The 16938-nt window shown below is 36.8% G+C and overlaps 1 protein-coding gene across 1 annotated transcript in view; it reads left to right on the forward strand.

Moving 5' to 3' along the window:
* Positions 1–16312, forward strand: part of LOC108682425 (KH domain-containing, RNA-binding, signal transduction-associated protein 3) — a 58058-nt gene extending 41746 nt beyond the window's left edge. The window contains exons 2-8 of the mRNA XM_018171585.2: positions 5963–6066; positions 8304–8420; positions 10380–10701; positions 13573–13903; positions 14363–14436; positions 14788–14894; positions 15229–16312. Coding sequence (XP_018027074.1) covers positions 5963–6066; positions 8304–8420; positions 10380–10701; positions 13573–13903; positions 14363–14436; positions 14788–14885 — 1046 coding nt within the window. The 3' untranslated portion in view covers positions 14886–14894; positions 15229–16312. The remainder of the gene's footprint in view (positions 1–5962; positions 6067–8303; positions 8421–10379; positions 10702–13572; positions 13904–14362; positions 14437–14787; positions 14895–15228) is intronic.
* The last annotated feature ends 626 nt before the right edge of the window (positions 16313–16938 follow it).

The raw sequence follows: 16938 nt of genomic DNA on the forward strand, positions 1-16938 counted from the left end.
AAAATCAGATTAGAATCACGTTCTCTTCCTAGTATACTGGAATTTTATTTGTTCCCTTGTAATCAAAGATCATACAAAAGTTCAAGAAAAATTATTCGTGAACTTTTCCAATAAGTTTGTTTTTTACATGCGTGTCATTTACCTGGTGCAGCCGTGGCAGCTGTGACTGCGACTCCAACGCGGCTCACTTCGTCGTTCTTCTTTAAGTCAACGTACGAACGCAGGGGCTGCACGCCCCCTGATCCTTGTACTCCTACAGCTACATGCTTTATATCTACTATACATGTACGCCCTTGCCTCGGTCCTCCTACTCCTACTGCTACACGCTTTATATCTACTATACATGTACGCCCTCGCCTCGGTCCTCCTACTTCTACAGCTACATGCTTTATATCTACTATACATGTACGCCCTCGCCTCGGTCCTCCTACTCCTACTGCTACATGCTTTATACGTACTGCACTCGTACGCCCTTCGTCGTTCTTCTTTAAGTCAACGTACAAACGCAGGGGCTGCACGCTCCCTGATCCTTCTACTCCTACTGCTTCATGCTTTATACGTACTGCACTCGTACACCCTCGGTCCTCCTACTCCTACTGTCACACACTCCATACTGACTGCACCACGTATGCCCTTGCTCCTCCTACTCATGCTGCTACACGCTTTATATATACTGCACACGTACACCCTCAGTCCTCATACTCCTACTTCTACAGCTACATGTTTTATGTATACTGCACTCGTACACCCTCGGTCCTTCTACTCCTACTCTCACACACTTCATACTGACTGCACCACGTATGCCCTTGCTCCTCCTACTCATGCTTCTACACATTTGGTACGAACTGTAGCACGTACGTCGGCACCCCTTTAATCATAACCTATCCCGTACTTCACCTATACACTAACGCACATATATACTGTATGTTTTTCTCTATAGTTCTACTATATCCCCTGAAAGTCATCAATTTTAAGCATTCGTCTAATTTCTAACACCTGCTAAAACCGGTACACTTCTAACACCAATGCATCACCCATACACCTGTAACCCAAGTCTTATACGGATACCCATTTTTACACCGTTACTCTTCCTATATCTCTGACATTTCTTACGTTTGTTTAATCTAACACACTCCCTGCAACGCAAACTTATTCAACATCGCCAAAGATATTCTACGCATTCAAAACTTCTAACCTTGAAGCTTCTCTCCTTCAAAAAATGCGCGAGAAAACACATTAACTTTTTTTTTTAATTATGCTACCGATAGTTAATTAGATCGTTAATCAATTAATCCTTGTAACTATCAATACCGATGTTTAAGAGATTTTCAATGTTGAACGAAATCGAACACCAATTAATTAATAGAAGCCTTGGAAATTATATTACAAGAGAACGTATTTTCCAATCTAGTGTAGCAATGATGAGATTGAAAAGTTAGTGGTCGATGTGACAGGCAAGCAATCAACGGAGACGCATTCCAGGTCTCTCTAATCAGCAACCTCCGTATAATTAGTTCATATCATCAATTTTTTACGTGAAAAAAGTTTTGCCATGCAACAACAATCTTGAACATTTTTCCATCCGCACACGTGCTTGAGAGAACAAAAATAAACGAAAGATTCATCGGGCCCGGTATTCACCGTTCGAGTCGACATGTCCCGAGACGCTCGTTGAACAAAGCGGCGAATATGAAGTCCGAAAATGATGTAGAAATTGGTCATCTGGTAATCATGGATGAGACTAATCGCGAATGATGAGTGACTCCAAAGTTTTTCTGATCCTCAGTGTCACGTAATTCTTAAGGCTTTCAAAAACAATTTCTGAGTCCACTATAAGATTAAGAACCGAAGCTGAAATTTTCGCAACAGTTTTCAGTAACTGCCTAACAAAGCAACTGGTCCCTGATGGTTTTAATAAAGACAGTTCAGCCTGCGATTGCTTGTAGTCACCGTCTCCTCAGAATCACCCTGCGTAATTACAGATTAAAATTTAAAGAGCTACAAAGCAGCATTTGGTTTAGTCAACAGGGTCTCTGCATGACAGCGCTAACGAACCCGTGCGAGATTATTTAAGCAATTCATGCTCAACTTACGACGTAGTTATGAGCGAGCATATCTAGATGGCTGTAAAAAGTTACTACAGTCGTCGTAACAAGTCTTTCAATGCTACTTCTTCATGCATGAATAATAGTGTTGCCTCACTCGGAACATTACTCGATAATTTAACGTCAAAAACTTGATTTTTGCATTAAATTTTCAATGTCAGAGAGCGACTTACTGCATTTCCGCCGTCCAGTGGAGGAAAATAATTCTATATGCACGACGGAAGGAGCTTATACTGTTCACATTTTTTTCATTGACACCTGAGACCAGTTTTGGTTGAAAGAATATATTAGTGATTTACGATTTGATTGATTGTCAAAATGATTATAAAAAGGTAAATAACGAGAGGCAACTCTAAAGTAGTAATTATTTAAGAAAAGCACGGCGAAGTATTAGTACAGGAATAGATAACGTAGCTAGATCGACTCGATCGCGAGTGTAGCAAGCGAGTGTCGGAGTCGGCTTAACGTAAGTGGACGCTTATAGAGGCTGGACTGCGTCTGACTAATGGGATGCTTGAGGTACACACATAGACTCTCTACAATGACGTCACGGATGGTGACGCTGGTGACGCTACTGATGGTATGGGTGGTAATCGACGTATAACTTAACGTTACGTCTGACACGTCCACCCTTGAGAAGATGAATCGTCCTCGATTTAAAATTAGGAGCAAGTACAATTTACTTTAAAGGTAACGTGTTAGACGTATGGCTCCCGACACAGTAAAATACTGAATGTGAAGTAATCAATAATATTAATTATTAGTAGCAGTTTAAGAGCAAAGTTTAACGTTACTGAAGAAACTAAGTGTCTCAGAAAGAGAAGCAAAATCACAATCAGCTTATAGGTGTATAACAAGCACAAAACAAAAACTCCAGAATTAAAAACTCAAAACCTAAAGAGTAACTTAATTCTATCATATGAATCCTTGGAAATTTGGCATTTAGTTGCCAGATCTTCGTACTTCTTGCTCCTGATAGGTTACTTGAGGACGGTGAGTTGCTCGGAAGAAAAAGCAGCTTTTCCAATATTAATATTATTAATTAGCTTTTCTAATATTACCAAAGGAAAGTAGTACATAAATTCTTAAATATAATTGCTTAACTGTTTAGCTGAAGTGGAGTATTTAGTGAATTAAGTGAAATATACCTTAATTGATTGGGCTTGGGCATTTTAATTGACCAATTATATAATTAATTATTGGTCAATAAAATCAGAAGGATGGTTTACAATGATGTGCCCAGGTACTTAAAGTCCAACTATACAGTAAAAAGTCCAATTATACAGTACAGTAAAGTCCAACTATACAGTAGTAATATATACAATGTTTACAAAACAAATCACATTTATCAGTTAATAACTCTGCTTATACAAATTTTTAATATAAAATTTTGATAAGTTACATAACCATATTTAACAAAGATCAATTCAAAATCAGGAATAATATTATAGTTATTTATGTGTGCTAAAAATGAAAGATTAACACACAGAATCAAATTTATGCTTACATTTATAGTGTTATCGATTAAATCTCGATAACAATATCGACGAGGATTCGACGTTCGAGTCTGACTCAAAGGATTTACAGTTGATAATATGGTTAAACTTGCTCTTCTCTTTAGAACATTTTTATTTAAAACAATAAAGATCTCTGATATGTGCATCGAAGCATGCCATTATTGAGAGTTAACTTTAGCTTCGAAATGTCTATGCAGCATTTCCAATGAAAATTCATTGTAAACCTCAAATATCGTAGCTTCATAACTCGTGCTGACGAGCAGACGTTTCTGATAATAACAACATTTAGTATTATTGATTTAGTATTATCTCCATTGCTATTGCCAGCACTCGGATTGAATCTGACCGTATCTTGCCCAAATCATAAGCAATTTTCATACCTTCTTTTCCAACTTGAGATTTACAGCAATTGCAAGCCTGTAAATGTCTGCATGCACGCAAGCGGGCTCCCCGGCAACGAGGTAGAAAGTTTACAGTCACTAACTTTTTATAATAGTCGAATTAGAGCTCGCTGCTTCTAATACTCTACGTACACGCATCGTTTATTTTGAAGAAATAAAGGCTCAAAATTTGCTCTCAACAATGGATAATATTATTTTTAATGTGTTTTCAAATGCAAAAGAAATCTAATGCGCAATTTGTTGGTTCTTAAGTAAAAATTCATTAAACATTTTTAGTATCTTGAAAAGCAGTTCGTCGAGGTTTTTTACTGTTGGCGTGTATTCAACCCACTTGCAGTATATCAAACCACCGAGTATTAATTATTTTCCATGAATTGTGCCTCATGTGGCCTGTAAAAAATATAACACATCCTGTAGAAGCTAATACACTAAAAATCAGGCAAATTATTTTGCAAGCTCAATCTATAAAAAATATAACTCAGTACTCACTGCACTGAGTGACAGAGAGCGCATTTTTTCGTAGACGAAAACGTGAAGTCACGGACGGACAGACGGACATGGCGAGCACAATTGTGCATTTTTTCCATAAATGAGAAAATGCGCTATAAAGGTTTCATTACATAAAAGCTGCATTGCGGCAGATGTTCGTCTGAGATGTCGTGCTTCCAGTATATCAAGTGCCGCAAAAATTCACTCCACATATGACGGAGAGTCCCTAACTTGTATGAAGTCATCTATAACTAACGCAAATCGTGTCGACGATTGATTGAACTACTAGTCAAACTAATCTTCCATAATAATCTCATTGAAAAGACCATTGCACCCAAATATTATCTGGAGCTGACTAGAGAAGTTTGTTAGCCATTATAAAGTATACTTTTATCAATGAGTGGGCGCGTCACTATCTTCAATTTTTGTATAAGAGCAAATCATTTCATTGTATTAATATCAAGCGAAAAATATCAAATGTGTCGTATTGAATGCATTCGTGTTTTAAGGAGAATCAATGATTTATTAAAATTAGGACAATATGTTTAATTTATACTTTGATGCGTGATTCCTCCACTGAGGTACGTGGTTCAATTAGGCGTACTTATTTTCATGTTCTTCATACCAGATCATTTCTGTAGTGATATAAGCGTTGGTGAGTAATGTTACGCGTGTTAGTTCTTACTATTTATTTGGTATGCGTTCCGGGCCATATTTTATTTTTCTGGTTCGTGATTGCTATCACTAGTTCTAAATTTATGTTTATGTGTCTGCAGAAAGTTTTCGATAGTCAAAACTTATGCATACATAGGGAATACATAGTTTATATTATGTTTAGTTTCATATGTGGACATACTTTTCTTGTTTTTTATCACTTCTTTTCGTCGATTAATTCGATATTTAGATGGATGGCATTACGATCAGTGGCTTAGTTTCCTGGATTGCTGAAAGCTTTGATTTTATATATATTGATTAAAATGGCCCTGACAGTGTGACACCACAAATACATATCGGAAGCATTCAACTCTTTCCCTTTTTCTTTTTGCTAAAAAATAATAATTTTCGCTACCGAATACGCCGCGGTCGCCTTCCTCGATACGCGCACCTCGTACGTAGGCCGTAAGCGCAACACTTGCTTCAACTTTACGACCATCACAGGCGCTGGCCGATCGGCTTTGCGGATCGATTTGTGACTCCAGTTCTCCGTAAAAATAAAGCTCGTAAAAAAGCGACGCGGGTGGTAGTTGAGCCATCAGTGTCAGCCGCTACAGCTCATAAAATAATTTCGGCTTATTCGAAAAATTCGTCAGAGATCATATTCTCAAAGTAACCGGAACACTCCTGCACGCTGATTCCCGGGAAGAATTAAATATATTATTCTTTTCATTTGTATCATTGATATAATTTTTTATTAAGTAGGACTAATCGTAGCTTGTTTCCCACTGACCAGGTTTGCGTCGAAGTCGCTCGGACCTTCGCTACGTGGACGTGATCAGAGAGCGCCCCATCAGAGTGACGGCTAAGGTGCTGGTGCCTGTGAGGGAACATCCAAAGGTGAGACCCTCACGTGGCTGAGTGATAGATCAACTGTGCAACTATCATTTGTGTGGAATATGTGAAACAAAATGTTAAGACATTAGATATATATTTTTACACCTTCGCGTTGCTGAATGATAGATAAAGCCGAAGAACACTGTTCCGAAGAAAAACGGTCCCACTGGCATTCTAGTGGCCGGTCGCCCCTTGAAAATAAACTGTTTCGCCGTTTTTATCAGGTGTTTTACGGATTTATAGTGTTAAATTAGAATAAAAACGGCGACACGGTGTTTCTTTCCAAGTGCCGACCGGCCACTGAAACGCCGATAATACCGTTAACGGTAATTTTTCTGACAGTGAACTTTCATTATGTTAATTATATTACGCAAAATGTCAGAGCAGCAGATGTATTGTCTTAAAACCTAACATATCCTTATGATTAATTCAACCATGGAAAACTCAGTTATGTTGGCTCTACTTGATGCGCTATATCTTTTATTTGAGTGGCTCGCTGACGACTTGAATTTTGTGACATTACATGCATTGCTTGATTCGTTCATATGGAACAATGATAAATCCTACCTGAAATTAACGTATCTGTGTATTTTTGAGAGATAGAGAGAAGCAAATATAAAGAATAGTTAAATAATCAACTGTCTGCAACATCGTAAAATGTTAGTGAGAAATGAAGTTTCTAGAAATTTGAACGAGATTAAATTAAAATAATGACCGTGATGGAATCAGCGTGTGCGCTGTATAACTCAATTAAAAGTAACTCACCAGGTTCCAGAGATCTACTTCATACTTAAAATCTAATTAGACTCCCAAAAATAACATAAAAGGTAATCACTGATGAACTAAAGTTTAATGTTTGAGACTTAAAATTTTTGCGACGACTAAGATCTGCGGCCGTCCACTCAGCGTCCATTAGAAGACTAATTAAAGCTGCTCAAAAATCCTCAGAACGAACCAGAAAAAGTTCCCAGAAGTCACGTCCGTTTCGAGAGATCGAGTCTATCTTTAAAATCATGTCACTGCAGCACGAGTCTTGCCAAGAATATTTATGAAGAGTTTTCTCAGTAAAACTAGAGTTAATTGCTAATCACGACCAACTCGAGTCAATAATTCTAAGAAGAGAACTTCAGTCTCCCCGGACTTTAGCCAATCTTCTGAAAGATGAAAGACATCAAAGGCCACGTACGCAATAATTCTTCCAACATTATCAAACAATTCCATCAACATTGTTACTATCGAAAGATAGTTTAACACAAGTTTTTTTTCTCACAAATGTGATATTAATTGAAGTTTTGATGAAAATAAAAGTATTATTTGAACATTTGTGTATAAAATGCAATTTTAGTGAATAAGTAAGATATATTGATCTGTGATATGGCTGTGAAGAATCGTTACTTCAATTAAATTGTATTCGTTTGGAATAATGTATAAATGCCATCATCAAAATGAATCGAAAAAACTAAGAAATTGTTTATAAATCTGCTTTACTTCAATGTGATCGACATGAAATAAAGATGAATCATACATCAAGAGCAAAATTAATTGGTAGAAATTCGCTTGATTTGAAAATACGAAAAAAAATCACGCATTTTGCCTTGCAAATCTCAAATAGTTTACAAAATCTAAAAAATATCCTAAAAAAGAAATAATCTGTAACAGAAATATTATGCCAGTCTGGAAGAGAACATTCGATACAACCCGCTCATTCATCATCGCTCATTCACTGTTGAATATGATCTCAATCTGTAGCACAGCACTTCATAAAACAAGCTCATTCATCATCGCTCATTCATTGTTGAATATGATCTCAATCTGTAGCACAGCACTTCATAAAACAAGCTCATTCATCATCGCTCATTCATTGTTGAATATCATCTCAATCTGTAGCACAGCACTTCATAAAACAAGCTCATTCATCATCGCTCATTCATTGTTGAATATCATCTCAGTCTGTAGCACAGCACTTCATAAAACAAGCTCATTCATCATCGCTCATTCATTGTTGAATATCATCTCAGTCTGTAGCACAGCACTTCATAAAACAAGCGCATCCATCATAAAGTATAGAGGCCGCGTAGGGATTCCTGTGGTAATTGTTTATTTATAGATAAATCGAGCTGGCAGAACAGTTTTATTCTGTAGAATTCCAAAATCGTCAGATTTTCATCCAAGAAATCAATGAAGCTTTGAATATTTACACACAAGTTCGAATATTCGACAAAGCTTCTCGATGTTTTCAGTTCAACTTCGTGGGTAAACTTCTTGGTCCCAAAGGCAACTCCATGAAGAGGCTACAGGAAGAAACTCTGACAAAAATGGCCGTCCTAGGCAGAGGTTCAATGAGGGACAAACAAAAGGTAAGCAAACAGATTTTTCACTAGATTTTATTTCCAATGGATTTTCACTTTTTAAAATGTTATACGCTGAGAAGTACATGAAATGCTGTCATGACCAGATGCTAAATTTTCGATGCGTAATTGGGGGATAAAAAGTCTCGCAACATTGCGAAAACGTGGCAAAATTCGAATATATTTTGAGTTGGCTGCCCATAGTTTATAAATAGTAAACATGGAGGGGGATGTGTGCCTAGAGTTTCTCAATTGAGGCATTTAATAAAAAATAAAAAAATTTTCTGATACCGCGTGCCGGTATACCGGAAATTGTACATGGTAAACATGTCTTATATTCATCTGTTAAAATTCTAACTAATACAGCATGCCATCATTGATTTATTTGGTTGTGGTCTTTGATTTTCATACTGGATTATATTTTTTTGCGTCAAACTTACCAATTTTATTGTAGATAAATTTGCATCATTTTATGTTCCAGCGATAGGCACAAACGACCACTAAATAAGTACAGTATACAAGTTTAATGAGAGCTTGGCTAATTAGTTATCTGAAGGAATCAGTATGTTGCCAGCCAGTTCATGATGTTTAATGTAGAAAAAAAGTCAATAGATTGCAGGATCTTGATCAAATATGCTTTCAATGAGAATCAAAATACGTCTCCTCTACCAAATATCAACAGAATTTAAAATCCCTGGATTCCCATTCAAAATTCACGTTGTTCTTGATTTTTAGGTAAATTTTCAGTGTGTGTTAAAACTGATTCAAGTGATCAGAAATATTTTTCGCGGGAATCGAGATGCCTTGCATGTAACAGCTCTGGGCGGCGCTGTCGGAATGTTCAGCGCCCGCACAAAAACTGATTGACCAACAAATGAAATCATTTCCAAGCTCGCATTTCGAGCGACGTTTGATAAGGAACCAGTTACTCGGCGCGTGAGGGGAAACGGTGGATCGTGAAATCAGTAAATGGTTCAATTTTGTTCCGTGATTTGAGACGGAATATCATTGGTTGATTTTACAATACCTGTTAACTGAAAGAGTTATTTCAGTCATACGAACCAAAAAATTTAGATTTATCAAGTTAATGCAGTGTAATAATTACCACTACTACTAAACTGCCAACAAATTATCATCGGTGAGTCGCCTGTTAGTATTTTTTTCATTTATTGCCAACTAACTTTGCCAAACGTGTAAGTTTTTGTAATCAACAAGAGCCTGTTAAATTACCTGGACATGCAATCAAGAGAAGCAAATAATGAATTCTTCTAGGATTAAAGTGGCTATGCATCGTAAAACTATTCAGATAAAAATCTCTCAAGGCTATATTCAACAGTTGCCAGATGACTGAATGGTAATCAGCATCGATGTCCTTTCAATTTGCACGATCAAAATTATTCACAGTAGTGAGATTTTGAAAAATTTTAAACTTTTTAAAACTCAAATCACTTCGATAACTGAACTCTTGAACAGTTAAGTTCAGTCCCGGTAATGAAAAATTTTGTATCAATATACTTTTGCAGAAGAAGAGTTCATTGCCCATGCCCTTTATAATGGATACTAGGAGTTTAAATGGATACAGTTTTCAATATAATAAATAAATTTTATAGATAAATATATGTAATTTTAATACAGGAGACAATTTTAAATCATGAAGAGGAGGAAAAGCTGCGAGGGGACCTTACAGTGACCTAATTAACAATTTCAGGAACAGATATTTACTCCTGCTTCTGATATGTTTTTTCCCATGATCCCATGATCTTCACTGCTTCTTCCCATTTTTAGCGCATTTTCTCATTTGTGGAAAAAATGCACTATTGTGCTCGCCATGTCCGTCCGTCCGTCTGTCTGTCTGTCTGTCCGTCTGTTCGTCCGTCCGTGACCTCAAGTTTTCGTCGTCGAGAAAATGCGCTCTCTGTCACTCACTGCAATGAGTACTGAGTTATATTTTCTTCTCATGATCCACAGGAGGAGGAACTTAGAGCCTCCGGAGACCCGAAGTACCTGCACTTACTGGAAGACCTACACGTTGAGATCACGGCATTCGCGCCCCCTGCGGAAGCCCACGCTCGGATTGCTTATTCCTTAGCAGAGATTCGACGTTACCTCGTACCCGATAACAATGACGACATCCGCAAGCAGCAGATACGCGAAATGGAGTTTATTGGCGACCGCAAAGATGGCTTGAAAGTCGTTGATGGCGGCGGCGAAACGCTAAATGGCCACGGTGGTCCCGGTCTCGGCAGGATGGACGGTGAAGACAGAAGTGGAAGGCCAGCTAGTCCCACAGGTGATTGAGAGATACTGCAACTTCATTTAGGTGGGCCTAGTGATCAGTGATGGGCATGGTATAAATTAAAGTTTTAAAATGTTTTGACCATGCAACAAGTTATTGTGACTTTTGTCGTTGTCAAACGTTCAAAAAAGATAACGAACGAATTGATTTGACGTAGCTTGATGGACCAATGATCCTTCAAGTCGGTGAGGAGCTTTGCTATTCCGACAATATCACATTTTTATTAAGCAATGAAAGCTTGTGAAAATCAGCTGAATGATTTATGACATTTGGTGGTCTTTTGCGCCATGCTATCAACAAACTGTCTCGAGCTTCATTTGCAAATTCTATCGTTTAATTATCAAAACTGGTTGAAACGGCCTGTAAGTAACCTTAACACAATAATTAATATTTTTATTATAAAATTTCCGTCAAACTCGCCGCGTTGCTGTCTTTGATGTCAAGTTAAATATTTGAAAAGCAAAATTTACATTTACCCGAAAGCTGATGCGCACAAAAGGATTTCAAGTCGTAAGGGTCGAAACTTTTCTATTCTCAGGAACAGCCTCCGGCAGATATAAACATTTTCAAATTATGCCTTATTTGCAAATTCAAATCCTGGTATAGAAGTTTTTTCTTTTGAGAATAAAAAAGAATGAAAGCGGCATCACTCCCACGCTGCTTAATATTACACACTTAACCTTTGCCGCTTCCCTGACACAAGTGAGCGTTTGCAAAAATACAACCGAATTTAGCTGGATTTAGAATTTAAACTCTAAATGAAAATCAACATTGCATATTTACGCGTAATTTTTGACCCCAGAAACCAAATCGTCCTGAATAAAAGAAAAAAAATAAACCATGCACTTTTTTTCTCGAGCTACTTCTGGCCCAGGTCACTTTTTCCTTTCGTTGGCACTTTCATAATTTTTCTCGCCCAGTTTCCTTCATGGCAGACATTTGAATGCGCCGTCCTTCCTGTTGAGTCGCCTTCTCCCATCCTTCCTTTTGCATCTCTATACCCTCAATTTTAAAAACTGTCTTCCATAACTGAATTGATCATAGCTTCAAGCCCCGCAGGGGAAACTCGAGATATAAAAATATATAAATAAATGGAATAGAATAATCGTTTTCATTGGCTTTCAATACAAAAATTCTGAAAGTGCAAGTTCTTTCTTAAATTACGGTTTTATAATTTCAATTTCACATGAACAGAGGTATTTGATATTTCCATCGAACTCGATTAACTTCTTGTGATAAAATTTTGCAATATAATGTATCAAAAAATAATACCAATTAAATCTATTCGCAGATTCAGTTCTTAAACCTGATTTCCATACAGAAACATACAAAATAACATGGTTAGCTTTCATACCGATGAATAGATATTCTCTATGCTCCTTGGTTGGTTTGATGCATAGGTGGGATTCTCCTTGGTTGGTTTCTAAAAATATCTCCCCTCAACATAAATCAGTTAAATAGCAATGGATAAAAAATTTTAACTGAGCTCCGGGCAATGCAGTTAATCTTACAGTGAAATTGCAGAACTGACACTCTTGACAGAGCCACGCATTGGAATTCTGCAACACATATTTTTGTTTCAAAAATAATCAACTCTCATGATTGATCGTCTGAAATGTTCGTACACCAACTGAATAAAACCGATGAATACCGCCAACAAGCGTCAGCGGATAAGCGAAACAGAAGTCATGTCGCCTTCCGCACATTGTTTAACTTTATAACCTCGATTTTACACAAATTATGCGTCGTTTTTCAAGTATAATTATGTCGACTACCGATTTGGTCGACCTTCCAGGTTCCACTGATTTCCTTTAAATTTTAGCGATATTTTATAGAAGCAAATATGTGTAAAGATATACATTTAAATCGTAAAAATAGTTTTTTATTTAAATATTTAATTGGCACATGTGCTTTTATTTCTCTTCATATAATCATAATTAAAAGTAATCACCAATTTATCATATCATCATTAAAATTGGAAATTCCCAACTGAATTTGTGATTTAAGGGAAAGACAAACAAATTCCTCGTCTTAGAGAAAAGCCGTCGAGACCAGGTATCAGTGATACACGTCAGCTCATCCTCTATTTTGCTGCAGTGAGATTGCGTTATAGTGGCACTGAGATTACACTGAGGTGGCACTGAGATTACACTGTAGTGGCACTGAGATTATACTGAAGTGGCACTGAGCTTACACTGAAGTGGCACTGAGATTACACTGGCGGGTGTAGCAGCGATAAAGGAGACGAGCTCACCATACGTTCTCGGCGCTAACGTGTTCGTGACAGCGAATCTCTCCGCTTGACGATAAAAACTCCTTTGCTAGCAAACACGTCGAGGAGCTCATGGAATTTGTCCTAACCAAGAACTTATAAAACAGTCAGAAAAGTTCTTTAAAACCTGCGTCTTTCACGCTAAAGTTCATGTTCTAAAATTCGTTGAATATTCTTTGACTGACGCTTAGGACGAAAATAAAAAATGAGCGAGCAAGAGTATGCTGCTAGTTCTCAATGTGGTTTGGAAATACTTGCGTAATTCAGCTTTTAATGCAATGCCCAAATCGATCGCGAAAAATGTACAACTTCCTTGACTATGAAGTGAGTTGGCAGCTTAAAATTTCCAATTTTCATCACTGTTCCACATCACTATTCGAACCGTACCATGAAAGCACAATTTATTTTTCCTTACGGCTTATTGTAATTTGAATGAAATAATAAACGCAGCTTATAGTTAGTCACAAATTCAAACGACTAGATTAAATAATAAAGAATAATTATACTTACCTAAATAAAATTAAAACTATTTTATGAAAAGTATGTAAGAAGCTCAAATTCATATACTCAAACAATTATTCCTCTCTCACAAGATCTACGCAGAAGCGACCCAGGTTCACCGTGTTCAGCGTCCCGCTTAGCATCACCGATGACGGGTAACATTCTGTCATCACTTCACCACCACCCTCTGCCACCACCACTTCCACTCACTCACCCACATCATCGTTCCCATTCCTCCCATTCTCCTATAGGACCCGTTCACTCCCCACTTGGTCAGTCCCCTTTAAATCACCATCCCCACGACCTACCCCCACCTCGGTTGCTGCCGTGGGGCTACGGCAGTTCACGGAGACGGGTGCTTACGATCCTCGACAAGGCGAGAACTGCTCTCGACCACACCTATGAACAGGAGTCTTATTCAGAGTACGTAACTTTAACCATTTATAATATATGCCATTTTATTTACCTTTAACTTAATTATTGTTTAATTTAATACAGTTGACCATTCAATTTTTATTATAATACAAACATTTATAAAATTTGAGTTTTACATTATACTGAAAAGGAACTACAAACTTTGTACGTTATGGCAAGTACTGACCAATTATAATCGATACAATGTCACGAGTTTAAATTATTTTAACGACAAATGACCGAAACAAAGATTTTAAATTGGATTTTAATTGCTTCAACTTGTAAATTGTAATAGGAAATTCTTTCGCAATGCTGTGAGTGAAATTTTCAATAATATCAAAATAAACTAATTTTATTAGTTTCTTTTTAAATTAAAATGCAGTATTTTGTATAAGCCATATTTGATGAAAAATATTGCAGAAGAATACGCGTATTTTGAACTTATTTTTACTGATTTTTTCACCGTAGCTATTATTACGAGGAATATGACGATTACGGAGGCATGGAAGACTACCGGGACATCTACAGCCCCGACTGCTACGGTGCGTGCCTTAAATAATGACTTCAGTATTTTACAAACTACTAAACTATCTGATTTTAATTCTAAATGCATTAAATTTTAAATTCGAATTCCTGCTGACGAGTCAGATACCTTAAATAGTTCAATTTCTCAATATCGTGTAAATAAATAGAATATGTAATATACATCGTATACAATGAAAAATTAACCGCGTAAATAATGTGCTAAACTACGATGCTCGGGAAAGCGTACATGCCCAAAATATTCTGAACGAGAAACAAGTTATTAAAAAGATATTAATCCTAATTAACGAAAAGCAGGCTATTAAAAAGATATTAAGCATTATTAAAATATATTATGGCTGGGCATGCAGATAGCGGAGGCGGGTGGCCACGATACAAGCCTCTGCTGACGCCTGGAAGGGACCGCCCTGGGCGCTGTCGCTCCTCTCCTTACTCGAGGCCTAAGTAGTTATTATAGGCGAGTATCTCCTACAAATTATAAAAGTAATTTGAGTACATTTTCAAAAAGTGTCATATTTTAAATTTAAAGTTGGTTGTTTACCACCGCATGACATTAATTCAAAGCCAATCAAGAGGGATCTCAACATAATTGCCATAGCTGCGAATATATACGAACTTTCTGCTTCGATTTACCCTCTGAATTAACAATGCAAATCTTGTCTGATGTTTCATCACTATATTCAATCGAATCGAAAACCTATATCGAGATCTGACTGTTTAGTAATTGACATTTCAAGTTTGACTGCACATGTGTTTTGTTAACCAAATAACGACGATATCTTCTCCCGCAGATGCTGCATGAGAAACCTACTTGCTAATTTGGATTGTGAGTCTTAAAGAGTTGCTAAATAAACTCTCTGGTTTGCTTATTGTATTATAATCTTTGGTTGTGAGTGCTGAAGCATTGCTTAGCAAACTCTCTGGTCTGCTTACCGTATTTCAAACTTAGGTTGTGAAAGCTGAAGCGTTGCTTGGCAAACTCTCGATCTGGTCTGCTTACCGTATTATAAAGTTAGGTTGTGAGTGCTGAAGCATTGCTTGGCGAACTCTCTGGTCTGCTTACCGCGTTACAAAGTTAGGTTGTTAGAACTGAACCATTGCTTGGCAAACTCTGTGGTCTGTTTGCCGTATTACAAACTTTGGTTGTGAGTGCTACTCTCTGGTCTGCTTACCGTATTAAAAACTTAGGTTGTGAGTGCTGAACCATTGCTTGGCAAACTCTCTGGTCTGCTCACCGCGTTACAAACTTAGGTTGTGAGTGCTGAAGCGTTGCTTGGCAAACTCTATAGTCTGCTTACCGTATTGAAAACTTTGGTTGCGAGTGCTAAGGTATTGCTTGGCAAGGCCTCTGGTCTGCTTACCGTATGACAAACTTAGGTTGCGAGTGCTAAGGTATTGCTAGCAAACTCCGTGTTGTGCTTACCGTATTTGTACAGCGTCCTTGAACAATAAATAATTTATAACATTCACACCGGATTGATGGAGAGACCAATAAACTTTCACATGATGATTTGAATCAATTATTCTTCAGATCTTATATTAATGTTAGATCTTTTCGGTGATGTGTTACAGTTTTATCGATGTAAAATGGCTTGCTGATTCTCAACCAGTTTTTATTCATGTGCGATTTAGTTTCGCCGAATTTTGGTTTTCTGTATCACTTATCAAATCATTTAAAGAATTCATCAATTGCTGAGAACGACTAAATAATAATAAATGGTAAAATTTAGAATGAATGATAATATAAGGCTTCTATTTCTGAAACATGCTAATATATGAAAAAAATTAACATAAAATACTCTACAATTTTTCATTCACCTTTCCAATTAGTTTGAAATACTGCATCAAACCAAATCAACTAATAACTATTCATAGTTATTTATTTCTATTTTTTTTTTTTGAAGGATAAAATAATTCTGGTACTGAATCAATATCTTTTATTGTCCTAATTATTTCATCGTTCTCAACCACGTTTGAAATCTTGAAGGTTTTCATGAAATACCTGGAATGCGCTTCTTGCAATTTTTTCAATTTGATAGAAATTATATCCCAAAAATAGAAAGTTTAACGTCTGAGTCTTTCAAGGATATAAAAAAGTTACGGAGCTAATTAATTTCTGTTAAACGACTCATAATTGTAAATGCAGATACAAGGCCAAGTGGAATGTCTTTCAAAGACCATCGAAAATTCAAGAGTACATTTTTCTTTCGATTGCTCGTTTCCCCTCCAGTGATTTATCTGAAGTGTATTGCGTTTTACCTAGAAACATTAATATGTCATTCTCCCATCTGAAAAGTCTTTATGTTTACGAATTGCACTAAACATCCTTGCAAATTGATAATAGTATTATTCTATCCTGTTATTTTAGGCAGTAACATTTAACCTCTTCTTTGCTAGAGTTATCCTTTTCGAATAATTATATATGAATTATTACTCGTATGTGATTCATATTATTTCAATAACTCGCGACTAGAACTCAAGTGCTAACTTACACTAAAAAT

Source organism: Hyalella azteca, unplaced genomic scaffold (genome assembly GCF_000764305.2).
Source record: "Hyalella azteca isolate HAZT.00-mixed unplaced genomic scaffold, Hazt_2.0.2 contig11354, whole genome shotgun sequence".
Classification (NCBI taxonomy): domain Eukaryota; kingdom Metazoa; phylum Arthropoda; class Malacostraca; order Amphipoda; family Hyalellidae; genus Hyalella; species Hyalella azteca.